This window comes from Myxocyprinus asiaticus, chromosome 4 (genome assembly GCF_019703515.2).
Source record: "Myxocyprinus asiaticus isolate MX2 ecotype Aquarium Trade chromosome 4, UBuf_Myxa_2, whole genome shotgun sequence".
NCBI classification, from domain to species: domain Eukaryota; kingdom Metazoa; phylum Chordata; class Actinopteri; order Cypriniformes; family Catostomidae; genus Myxocyprinus; species Myxocyprinus asiaticus.
Window position 1 is genome coordinate 57,197,501 of NC_059347.1, and position 12,762 is coordinate 57,210,262.

At 37.1% G+C, this 12,762-nt stretch overlaps 1 protein-coding gene across 1 annotated transcript; it reads right to left on the minus strand.

The window, feature by feature from the left end:
- Positions 1–5,174: 5,174 nt before the first annotated feature.
- LOC127437975 (RING finger and CHY zinc finger domain-containing protein 1-like) lies at positions 5,175–8,638 on the minus strand. The gene is made up of 8 exons (XM_051693168.1): positions 8,553–8,638; positions 8,207–8,326; positions 7,537–7,652; positions 7,328–7,406; positions 7,134–7,237; positions 6,225–6,254; positions 5,862–5,982; positions 5,175–5,483 (listed from the first exon to the last, which is right to left on the minus strand). Exons 1-8 carry the CDS (start codon positions 8,604–8,606, stop codon positions 5,298–5,300), a joined length of 810 nt encoding a protein of 269 aa, XP_051549128.1. The 5' UTR covers positions 8,607–8,638; the 3' UTR covers positions 5,175–5,297.
- Positions 8,639–12,762: the final 4,124 nt, after the last annotated feature.

Genomic DNA, 12,762 nt, shown 5'->3' on the forward strand with positions numbered 1-12,762 from the left:
GTAGACTGTAACTTGATTCAATTAAACCATTTATTTCCCTTGCATATGATGTAGAGAGAGAGGCGAAGACGTCAGCTGGGTTTTGGTTATGGACCGAGGCATGCTTATCCGTTCTATCATCCATTCCTTCAGCCTGATCGTCAGTATGTCTTCACTCCGGAAAAATATCCGTGATCCCCCAAAATCCTCTATTCCCAAGTTACCTGATTCCAAATGAGTCGCCCCCAGGACAACCACTACCTCAATGTTGCGGCCAGTCCCTTTCAATGGCTCCCAGACCAAGGATGCTTCTCTCAACGGTGACCCCTACCTTCCATCCAGAGGTGATGTAAAAACTGACCCTCTCCTGACCTCAAAGACTGGAGCTTGATGGGTGTGGACACATCTGCTCTTGGTCAAACTTGATCTAACGGTCTTCAGCCAGCTTTCGTCCTCATCCTTGGCTTGTTCCTCCCCGCATGGGAGGATGGCCAAGTTCTACAAATTCCTATGCGAAATATCAATGGGCTCAAAGTTCTACTGGCCCTGAAGGCCACTGAATCTGACAGGAAACAGAAAAGTTGTTTAATTCATATTAAGGAGTAGTTCACCCAAAAATGGAAATTCTGTAGTCATGTGCTGACCCTCATGTTTCAAACCCTTATGCCTCTCATCCATGGAAAACAAAAGGTAATGTCAGGCTGAATGTTAACATTGTAACAACTCTTTTCGTGTTCCATGAAAGACCAAAAATCATACAGGTTTGGAACAACATGACACTGAGTAAAGACCATTATCATTTTTGTGTGAACTATCCCTTTAATTCTAAAGGGAGATTTCACAATTGCATAAGGCAAATATTATAATTTTTATAATGTTTTTTTAATTTTATACCTTTTTCTCCCCAATTTTGGAATGCCCAATTCCCACTACTTAGTAGGTCCTCGTGGTGGCGCGGTTACTCCCCTCAATCCGGGTGGCGGAGGCCAAGCCTCAGTTGCCTCTGCTTCTGAGATTGTTAATCCGTGATCCATACACAACTTACCACACGGCCCATTGAGAGCAAGACCCACTAATCACGACCACGAGGAGGTTACCCTATGTGACTCTACCCTCCCTAGCAACCGGGCCAATTTGGTTGCTTAGGAAGACCTGGCTGGAGTCACTCAGTGCGCCCTGGATTTGAACTCGTGACTCCAGGGGTGGTAGTCAGCTTCAAATCTTGCTGAGCTGATCTCGCTTTTTCCCAGCTGTTTAAAGAGCTTAAAGGTGTCATGTTATGAGGACTTTTGACATAGAGTTCATTGTACTATAAAAACTAGTGCTGGGTTCGAGTCCACCTTAGTCGAGTCCGAGTCAAGTCCGAGTCCAAAAGTGGCCGAGTCGGACTCAAGACCGAGTCCATAACAGGCCGAGTCTGAGTTGATTCATAAATTTAACCGAACTGTCCTTCAAATGTATCAGAGATATAGGTTAAAAAAATACGTGCACAAGTTACCAGGTGGTTTACAATAAAAATAAAATAAACATTTAAAATAAAAACGTCATATCCAACTAAATTAATCTCGTAACATGAAGTTTAGCTTCATACACAAACTCTGTCACCGAATAATACATTTATTTTATAGTGTATAATTATAAACTTTCACTGCCCAAAATATCCTAATATTTTATTAAGAGCCCGACCGATATGTGATTTTTGAGACTGATACCGATTTTAGAGGGGGAAAATTCACCGTTAACCGATATGGTGGCCAATATAGTTAGTCGGAGCGCGCTCTGCTGGACAAACTACGTACAAAATGACACCAATTCTAAAGCATTGTTTTCTGCATTATATGTTCTGAAAAAAGTTTTCATATCTGCGCGTATCGGAAAAATATACGCCGATACCGATATATCGGTCGGGCACTAATTTTATTGTGCATGGTTGAATGTTGTGAATGGTGGACAAATGCTGTAAAAGAATGCATTTTAAGCAGCTCGTCAATGCTTTGAAAATAGTCGATCATAAATATGTGCTGTTTATCTTAGCGTTGCTGTCTGCTTTAGCAATAATGCTTTATTCCCACGACCATTTAAAAAGTGACGCAGTTAATTCATCAAGGTATTATGGCCCATTTCAAGCTGACTCAATCGATTTTAAGTTTTTAACTACGATGAAACCGCAATGTGAGCATCGTCCTGGCTGCACAAACATCACATGCAATTTTACCAGTTGTCAGCTCCCATGTCGTGTGAAACTGCCTTTAGTTTCTATTACATTGGATACATACCCGTCTTTGTTTTCGTCGTGCCAGCCACCTCGTTAGTCGATGTTATACAGTAGTTTCTGTAGTAACATTCAAGCGTATTGGTTGACTGATGAGTGTGCCTGTGCACGTGCGTATGCGTGTGTGTTTGCTTAAATGCAGTGAAACAACTCTGGCTACATCTATGACTTCAGGGGCTATACAGCTGCGTGCAGACAGAGATGTGTTCATTTAATTTTTTTATTTTTATTTTTTCGAGTCCGCGTAAAAATGCATCCGAGTCCGTGACAAGTCCAAGTCCATTAATATTGAACTCGTGACTCGGACTTGAGTACCCCAGCTCTAGTGTATGGAGGTGAACGAAAATGATTCGTTCACTTAAAAGCTTAGTTCACGAACGAAACATCACTACAGGTCAGTAAAAGAGCAGAGAGCCAATCATAACAGTGGGCGTTTACTATCAAGTCTTAAAGGAGTAGCAGCACCAAAACTGGTCATTTCTGACAGAGGGTGGAACATGATCATGTTTTACAAATATATGACTTTATAAATGTTATAATAAACCGTAAGGAACATATTAAAATCATAATTTAAAAAAGCATGTCATGGCCCCTTTAAGGCTATTATTACAGAGACAGGTGTGATATTTTATGGCATCTGTTTCAGTGATATCTGACAGGTAATAGGGACGTTTTTTTTTTTTGCTTATTTCATAAAAAAAAAAAAACACTTACAGCACCTTTATGTGACAATTGTTAAGTCTGAAAGTAGCCTAGTGATAAGAACACACTGTATCTTTTGTGACTTAACTGTGTGAATGTTTTACAATCATTTCAGTGTTAGTGACCTCACCATTCACTGCTCTTGCCAAAACACAAGACCAAATAAATACATAGATCGAAGAATCCACACAGCCGCACCACTCCCTGGAACAGTCACTGCAAGATGGCAAACCTCAACTCAACAAGGTGATGCAGGCAAGTACAGAACCCTGCAGCGGGTGATCTATGAGCTATCACCAGAGACGGGCCACTTCTATTTAAATAAATGGGAGAAACTGGAACGCCCAACCAACAAGCTCTAAAGGTCAACGGATGTAAAAAGGAAGTCCCGCCTTACAGGTAAAAGAGCCAATCGCCTTTTAGATACAGACATCGCCTGTCAATCAACTCGATAAAGCGCATGCGCATTAGCTATACAAGCCGGGAAAATAGTGTGTTTTAGCGTATAATGAGGTAAAGCAGCACAATTTATGATTCTCATATTGTCAGATTTTATTTGCTTATTTGAAATATGTTCTTTGATCGTAATCTTGACCGATCGTTTTTGAGATTTCGGTGTCCCCCTATTCAAGTAGATAGGAGCTAGCATGACTGGAAATAGCCTCCCGAGAGCGTTCCAAAGATGGCCGATTGTGGACTGACTTGCAAGAAAAACTTTGGCTTTCACCACTGTTTCCATGAACAAGATACATAACCTGTATTATAAGTGTATTATGACTCGCTTCGGATAAAAAAATATCAGCTAAATGACCATGTTAGTTAATTGGCTAAATAAACCCAACATTATATTAATCTTCAGTCCAAGTTACTTATCTATGGGCTAGAGAGCTGACATATTTAGCTCGTCTATTTTAATTCTCTCTTGTCCGTCTCTTCCTTGTTCTTCCGAGCAGTTTTCCTTTTCTTGCTCCTGAAAATGAAATGGGGACTCTTGAGCTTCTAGCCATCTATCAAAATTATTCTGCTCACCATAAAATTAATACTGAAGTCCTCTTGAGATTTTTCTATTTTTACTGGTCAGTCAACTGTTTGTTGCCGTGTACATATTTGGTGAAAATGACAAATCAGAATTATGTATTTCAGAGAGCTGTGTAATAATCATGTCCTGACCATAAAGAGGACCTGACCATCGTATAAAGGACAGAGATACATTTGCGCTAACAAAACTGTTACCGAACAATTACAATGTAAACATTGCATATAGTTCCTGTACAACTAGAAGGGCATGTCACCAACAAAGCTGAGGGCTTTAAAGTGATAGTTACCCAAAAATGAAGATTCTCTTTTACTCACCCTCATGGCATCCCAGATGAAGATTTTTAGAAGAATATTTCAGCTCTGTATGTCCATACAATGCAAGTCAACAGGGTCCAAAAGTTTAAAGCTAAAAAAAATCATATAAAGGCAGCATAAAAGTAATCCATTCAACTCTAGTGGTTTAATCCATGTCTTTTGAAGCAATATGATAGGTGTGGGTGCGAAACAGATCAATATTTAAGCCCTTTTTTACTATAAATTCTCCTCCCTACCCAGTAGGTGGCAATATGTACAAATAATGCGAAAAAGATCGCCTAAAAAGAATTTGCTTAGGAGGGCTGTTTGAAAGTGAAGATTTATAGTAAAAAAGGATTTAAATATTGATCTGTTTCTCACCCACACCTATCATATTGCTTCTGAAGACATGGATTTAACCACTGGAGTCATATGGATTACTTTGAAGCTCAAAAAGCATATAAAGGCAGCATAAAAGTTTTGGACCCTGCTGACTTGCATTGTATGGCCCTACAGAGCTGAGATATTCTTTTTAAAATCTTTGTTTGTCATATGTTTTGTTCTTCTGTTTTCATATGTTGGAATCAATAAAAAGTGTTAATCGATTAATCGCTTAACCATTAATCTTTGTTTGTGTTCAGCAGAAGAAAGTCACACATTTGAGATGGCATGAGGGTGAGTAATCGATTTTTGGGTGAACTATTCATTTAAGCAAGTACACCTTTATTCAGAATAAAAGCTTAGTCAGAATATGGACCTTAATGAGAAAATTGTGCATGCAAATATTACAATTTTATACGTGTGTCCCACAACAATTATATGTCTGACTTGGGAATCAAGGGAAGATTTGATGGTGTACATCATCAGGTTAAAGAATGCTCAACCAAAATGTTCTCATTCATTTTAATGAAGCAATAATACAGAATTGCAGTTTAGACATGGTAGATAAATGAAAGCTTGTATTTCTATATTTCAAAGTTCAACTGGGAGATTTTTTTTCTGAGTCTTAACATCACTCATGTTGCTCAGCGTCGTTCTCTTCTTCAAGAAGCTGTTCTGTAGTTTGTTGTGTCTCTACAGCAGTGGGCGTGATCAAACCCCCTTCCTGGGTGGTGTTATAGGAGCCACAGCTGCTGCATTTCATGCCCAACACATGGAAAGCGACAGTACAATGAGCCTGGCAGTCATTGCATATGATCTGCAAACATCACAACCACAGACATTTAAAGTGCCCTTTTGAAGTAAATTACTTAAAGTGAATCTCACGAAAACATTTCCTGGTCATATCTCATCCCAAAATCAAAAGAAATTATATTTTGCATAAAGAAAATTTTATATATATATATGATATTCTCTCTTTAAATATAAAAAAGTTCAAATATAACTGTTGACATGCTGTTAATGACCTAAAAGATCTTTGTTGAACGTTTAGCATTTTCAAACTGTACAGTTAAATTTCTTACATCTAATAGACTCTCAAACTATGTTCATGTTTGCGTTGTTCCTCATTTGTCATTTTGTCTATTTCGATGAAAGCACCAACTAAATGTTGGCTGTTTTTTCCTTGCTGTATTACCTTAACTGTTGTGTCCTGGTACTCTGTGGGCATGGGTGACTGGGCAATATCTTCATCCATCTGTGCCCAGTGCTCCTTCATTTCAAAGGCCGAGTGCATACACAGGGGACAGCGGTAAGCACTGCAGGACAGACAACTAGATATAAACACTGATGATACTCTGAATACCTTTCTCATATAAGCCTAAAACAGGTCTAGGAACATCAATGGGCATAAAACATTTTAATGTAGCATAGAGGTGCTCTCGCTGTACATTCCATTATGGTGTAGAAGAGTATAAATGATCAAAATGTATTTTTGAATCTATCTAGATTTGAGCAACTACTAGTTCAATTGTAACAAAACAAAAAAACTGATGCTTACCCAGTTCTGTACATATCTTCAAAACATGTTCTTCAAGTAAAAGAAGACAAAAAAGTATCATTTTAATAAGGCAATTTAGTATTACACAACTAAACTCTCACTAGACTTATAATAGAAATGTTGATTATTTGCAAAGGCTTTTAAAGGAATGTTCCGGGTTCAGCACAAGTTGAGCTCAATCGACAGCATTCGTGGCATAATGCCGAGTACTATAAAAATTAAATATTTTATATAAAAAAATAAAAAAAAAAAATTGAGGTTACAGTGAGGCACTTACAATGGAAGTGAATGGGGGCCAATGTTTGGAGACTTTAAAAGCACTTGCATTAATTCTTCTGTTAAAACTTATGAATTATTTGAGATGTCAAGTTGTTTAAATGGTAATTTTTTCAGTTGTTTTAGGGTTAGTTGACATTACATCGTCATGGCAACAAAGGTGTAAAATTGGCTATAACTTTACACAGAAAATGTTAGTAAGTGATTTTATAACACTAATGATTTTGTTTACGTCTTGTGGCTAAAATTTTGAAACTAAGTATTTTAACAAAAAAAAAAAAATTTTTATAATAAATGGCCCCCATTCACTTCCATTGTAAGTGCCTCACTGCAACCCAGATTTTTGCATTTTTTTTTGAAGGAGGGACAAGTTGAAATTAATTTTAGTGGAAATCAATATTATGCTACAAATGCTGTCCATTGAGCTTAACTTGTACTGAACCGGGAACATTCCTTGAAATTATGGTGAGCATCTTGTTCAAAGTTTCTATGTATAATTTTGCGACTTTGCATAAGAAAAGATAAGCACAGCCAATACCTTCAGCAATAAAGCACAACTGTGAGCTCTACAGTCTTGACTATCTTTTAATTCTAATTTATGAGTTAACATGTACATCATCAAAAAACACTCACTTGTGTAAGAGATGACCACAAGGAAGAACATGAGCCTCTATTCTGGATGAGTGGATGTCTTCCATACATACAGGACAGTTCTGTCTGGAGACATTCTCAACACACTGAAATAAGCATTTGTTCACGGTTAACAAGAAAGTGATCAACAGAACCAATGACTCAAGCAGAATCAAGTCAGATGAACCTTTCTGTACCTTGTGATTATTTTTAAGATCGGTGCCTAAACATAAACTGCATTTCATGCAGTGGAAGTATTTCTCTCTTGGGCCAATTCTAAAGGTGAGAGAGGAGAAGAAGGGATATCAATGAGTAAAATGGCATTTCAGAAATAGCTTCTCTTGAATAACCAAGTGGCTTTGAATAAAAGTGTGTGCTGGATGACAAATGTAAATGTTATGCAAACCTGCATATTCCGCAGGGCTGGCAGTGGTACTGCTTCTTGTCTTTATCAAACAGATGGCAAATGTCACAGTAATACTCGCCAAACTTCACTTTGCATTCCTTACATGTCTGTTGAGCCTGAAAAATACAGAAGGACATAGGTACAGACATTAAAAATCTTAAATCAGGGAGTCATGTCATTTCTTTCAGCTGTGCATTAAAGACTAATCAGGGCGATTCTCACAAAAACATGTCCAAGTCTCACACACATACACAAAAAATAATATATATATATATATATATATATATATATATATTGCATGTCATTTTTTTTCATTGTGAAATTTTGATTTTTTTTATCTTTGCATTAAATTGTATTTTCATGACAATTAAGCACCCCCTCTGTTATGCAATGATTTTATTATATTAATCTCCAAATATTATGTGCAGTACCACCAACACTTCCATGACGTATAAATACATTACAATTTAAATACTCTGACTTTTTTTGCATCACAGTAATGAGAATGATCATTTTAGGTATTACAGTAGAGAAATTGGAAGGGAAAATGTGCTTAATTGTCATGAAAATAATGTCACAATGTAAACAATCTTATCAGTCTTAAAAAGGCTTTATTTTCTTTAAGAAAAAAATAACCCCACACACACATATATATATAACAGAGCTTTACCTCTTGAACAGTATTACACACTGCACATTTAACCTCTCGGACCTCAAATCGGTTCATTTGATGATTCTCTTCACCATCATGACACAGACGACACACATAAAACTTCCCACAGCATGGTGCCTGCAGGTAAAGACAGACACATATATATTTATAAACGCAAAAAAAGCCTTTAAAATCCACCATCAAGCACTTTGGAATACAACAGTCCAGTACACATGAAATAGATAGTCCAGTTAGTACCATCAGTATACAGCATCAGTCACTAGTTTTATAACTAAACTTTTATCAGTAAGCACATGTGAAATACACTGTAAACAGGCAATAAAATATAAATAAAGTTGCTTACTTTTAACAAACAGCTGCGAACATAATGCTCACATCCGGCTTCTGTGGCGGCCATGTTTCATTCAAATTCGCACAACTTTATTTAAACAACCTCAATTGCCGTCATTTATTTATTTTGCAAATTACATGCAAACATATATGTATATATTGGGGAATCAGATATTAATGTAAATATCCTAAATCCTCTTTTCTTAAGCAATGTACATATCCTACTTTCTTTGTTTTCAGACATACAAATTTTTTTTATTTTTTATTAAATTACTTTTTTCAACAGAAGAGATGTTTTAGTACATTTCTTTGTACTAAAATCTGTACCTAAAAAAATAAAATAAAAAATATAATTTAGTTATTTCTATAATTTAGCTTTCATAATTTAATATAGGTATCGTTAAATCGCGTTCAGTTGATAATGTATGATATGACCAATGGTAATGCAGTTAAACCCATAAATAAACACCTCGAGGGCAGGTGCGCGGGCAAATCTTAAAATCTTTTAAGATTTTAGGCCTACTTATTTTAATTTCAAAACAAAATTCCATCAAAATACAATTGTGTAATCTTTAACTAAATTAAATTAATACAACTATATTTAGGTTTTTAAAATGTTATTTTGTTAAAGATTATTACATTCTATTTGATGGAATTTTGTAAGGAAGTGTCTTTGATATAAATATGGAGGACCTTTTTCAATTAATTATTAATTAAATCAATTGTTAAGACTATGCTTGATTTTTCAATCTATTTATCTATCTGTCTGTCCGTCCGTCTGTCCGTCCATCCATCCATCTCTGTCTGTCTGTCTGTCTGTCTATCCATCCATCCGTCTCTCTATCCATCCATCCATCAGTCTCTCTGTCTGTCTGTCTATCCATCCATCCGTCCTTCTCTCTGTCTGTCTGTCTATCCATCCATCCATCAGTCTCTCTGTGTGTCTGTCTATCCATCATCCGTCTGTCTCTCTGTCTGTCTATCCATCCATCCATCAGTCTCTCTGTCTGTCTGTCTATCCATCCATCCATCCATCAGTCTCTCTGTCTGTCTGTCTATCCATCTGTCTCTGTCTGTCTGTCTATCCATCCATCCATCCATCCATCTCTGTCTGTCTGTCTGTCTGTCTGTCTGTCCATCCATCCATCAGTCTCTCTGTCTGTCTGTCTATCCATCCATCCATCCATCAGTCTCTCTGTCTGTCTGTCCATCCATCCATCAGTCTCTCTATCTGTCTGTCTATCCATCCATCCATCCATCCGTCTCTGTCTGTCTGTCTATCCATCCATCCATCCGTCTCTCTGTCTGTCTGTCTATCCATCCATCCATCAGTCTCTCTGTCTGTCTGTCCATCCATCCATCAGTCTCTCTATCTGTCTGTCTATCCATCCATCCATCCATCCGTCTCTCTGTCTGTCTGTCTGTCCATCCATCCATCAGTCTCTCTGTCTGTCTGTCTATCTGTCTGTCTGTCTATCCATCCATCCATCAGTCTCTCTGTCTGTCCATCCATCCATCAGTCTCTCTGTCTGTCTGTCTATCTGTCTGTCTGTCTGTCTATCCATCCATCCATCAGTCTCTCTGTCTGTCTGTCTATCCATCCATCCATCAGTCTCTCTGTCTGTCTGTCTATCCATCCATCCATCAGTCTCTCTGTCTGTCTGTCTATCCATCCATCCATCAGTCTCTCTGTCTGTCTGTCTGTCTATCTGTCTGTCTATCCATCCATCCATCTCTGTCTGTCTGTCTATCCATCCATCCATCAGTCTCTCTGTCTGTCTGTCTATCTATCTGTCTGTCTGTCTATCCATCCATCCATCAGTCTCTCTGTCTGTGTCTATTCATCCATCCATCCGTCTATCTGCCTGCCTACTTGTCTATCTGTTCAAAGAAGATAAATTAATGAAATATATGAATATAAAGTTAAATATATAATGAAAGTGGATTTTAACAGAAAGTTTCAAATATGTTCTCAGGAAAAGGGTATATTTCATTAATGTCAGGTTGGGGTAGGTTTCACATGTGTTTTAAATGTTGTAATCTTTACAATTCATTCATTACAACTTCTGTTAGCAAAAACAATGTTTTTCTATGGTGCTTCATAATTGTTTTACTGTTAAAAAAATTGCTGAAAATCCATTAAATAGCCTATAATTAGGCAGGTTCCCATTGTGACAACATGCCCCAATAGCAATCAATTAATTGTATTGTTATTTTTTATTCGTTTTTTTAAAATCCAGGGTTTTCCAAGGTTTCAAAGTATATGCCTATACAGAAATTGACTCTCAAACAAAGCCTTACCCTAGGAAAAATTCACTGGAATACAAATGGTCAAAAAAGCCCTGTCAACACCCTGACTTGACTTAATTAAATTGATGGATGGAATATAGGTCTGCCGCTGTCTGATTTCAGCAAAGGTATTAAGGGCTTGCTCCTTTCAATCATCTATCAACTATATCTTTCCCTCAGCCATCTGTGATATTTATGGACATTTCTGTTATTACTGAAACATTCTGTGTGACTATCTGCGATGAGAGAAAATGGAAATGTTTACATGATGACTGCTGTACACAGATGAAGATTTACTCTTAAAATACATCATACCCTCTAACCTCTTGATTGATGTCCACCCATGATGACTAAACAGTTACAGATTAACAGAGGATACCGACTTACAGTATAAGGAGCTTACAGAAAATTTGATTCAGTAACAAATTCTTGGTATTTTCCAGTCTTAAAAGAGAAATAGAGTTACATTAAATACATACATTTAAATCTAAACTTTGTGTGATTATATATAATGACAATGTTTCATCCCATAACTGGTTTGAAATAAAAGCACAAATTTTCCAAAATATAACAACTGAAAACTTTCGGCCAAGTAAGCTTTGTCTTGCATCCTATATTTGTTCATTTGTTTTTGTATTTTAACTAATGGTGGTTAAACTTATCAACATTGCAAATATCGTTTGGTGATCAAATGCTTTTGTTTTAGAAAATAAAAAAAACCCCATTGTAGGGGTCTTGTCTTGGACTGACCACTGTGACAGACGGTCATGGCATCTGCTCCTCTAAGATTAAAAAATTACCCTATCCTGAAATTATTGCTTAATCTGATCTACTAGGGTCTTAAGCCTGTAAGATTCTATAAGCCATTGAGCATGTAAGTTCATATACATGCTATGGTGATAAAATGATTTATTAAGCTCTGCCAATGGACTTCATGTTGTAACACTTGCTAACTCGTTACGTCTTTGTTGAAATAGGCTTGAACAATTAACATAAGTGCTTATTGGTGATGGCCAGTGTGTGGCACTAAAGTGTGACATGGTTTAGGAGTTAAAAAAGTAGGTTTTTGGAAAACTCAAAACAGAGGAAACATTTTATAGACTGAAATGGAATCGGAGATATATGTTTTGTGTTGTTTGACTCTAAACCATACGGTTGTGAAGATATTAATGAAAACGTAAAAGTGCGTATTATAGCGCTACCTAGGGTTGGATGGGGTTGTGTGTGTGCACCTGAATAGCTGGGGGGATTTGGGACCATCCTGCCAAATTTGGTGTCTCTAGGACAATACAATACAACAGAAATACAATAAAAATTATTCATACCATTAGACAATTATTCCGCAACGCAGACACGCGAAGTACAATTGACCTTTAGGCTGTCAGTCCCTAACATTCTGTTCCAAGGAAAGAAAGAAAGTCATATGGATATAATTAATGACAGATTTTCAGCATGATCTCATGAAAATTCTGTGACTGTGGCGACATATTTGCAAAATCATATTACAGGATTTGTTACACGTATCACGGCAGTTCAGAAGTGAAATGTCCACTGAGGGGCGCTAGAAGCAACAGATGAGGTTTTTAAGGTTAATGCTCTATCGAGTTTAAAAAAAACAAAAGCTTCCTCCCTACCCTAAACTTTAAACCTAAACCTAATTAATAGTGACATAAACAGAAAATATAAAATGAAAATGCAATTTCTGAAGCAACCACGTCAATTTGTGGTTCTTCTACGACACTTTCAGCTCACGTGTCAACTCGCGTGTTCTTTACGACTCGTACCCTGGTCCTTTGCAACACAAGTTTCTTCAGCAGAACACAAATGAAGATTTTTAGAAGAATATCTCAGCTCTGTTGGTCCATACAATGCAAGTGAATGGTGACTAGAACTCAGAAGGTCCAAAAATGACAAAAAGGAGGCATAAAAGTGAT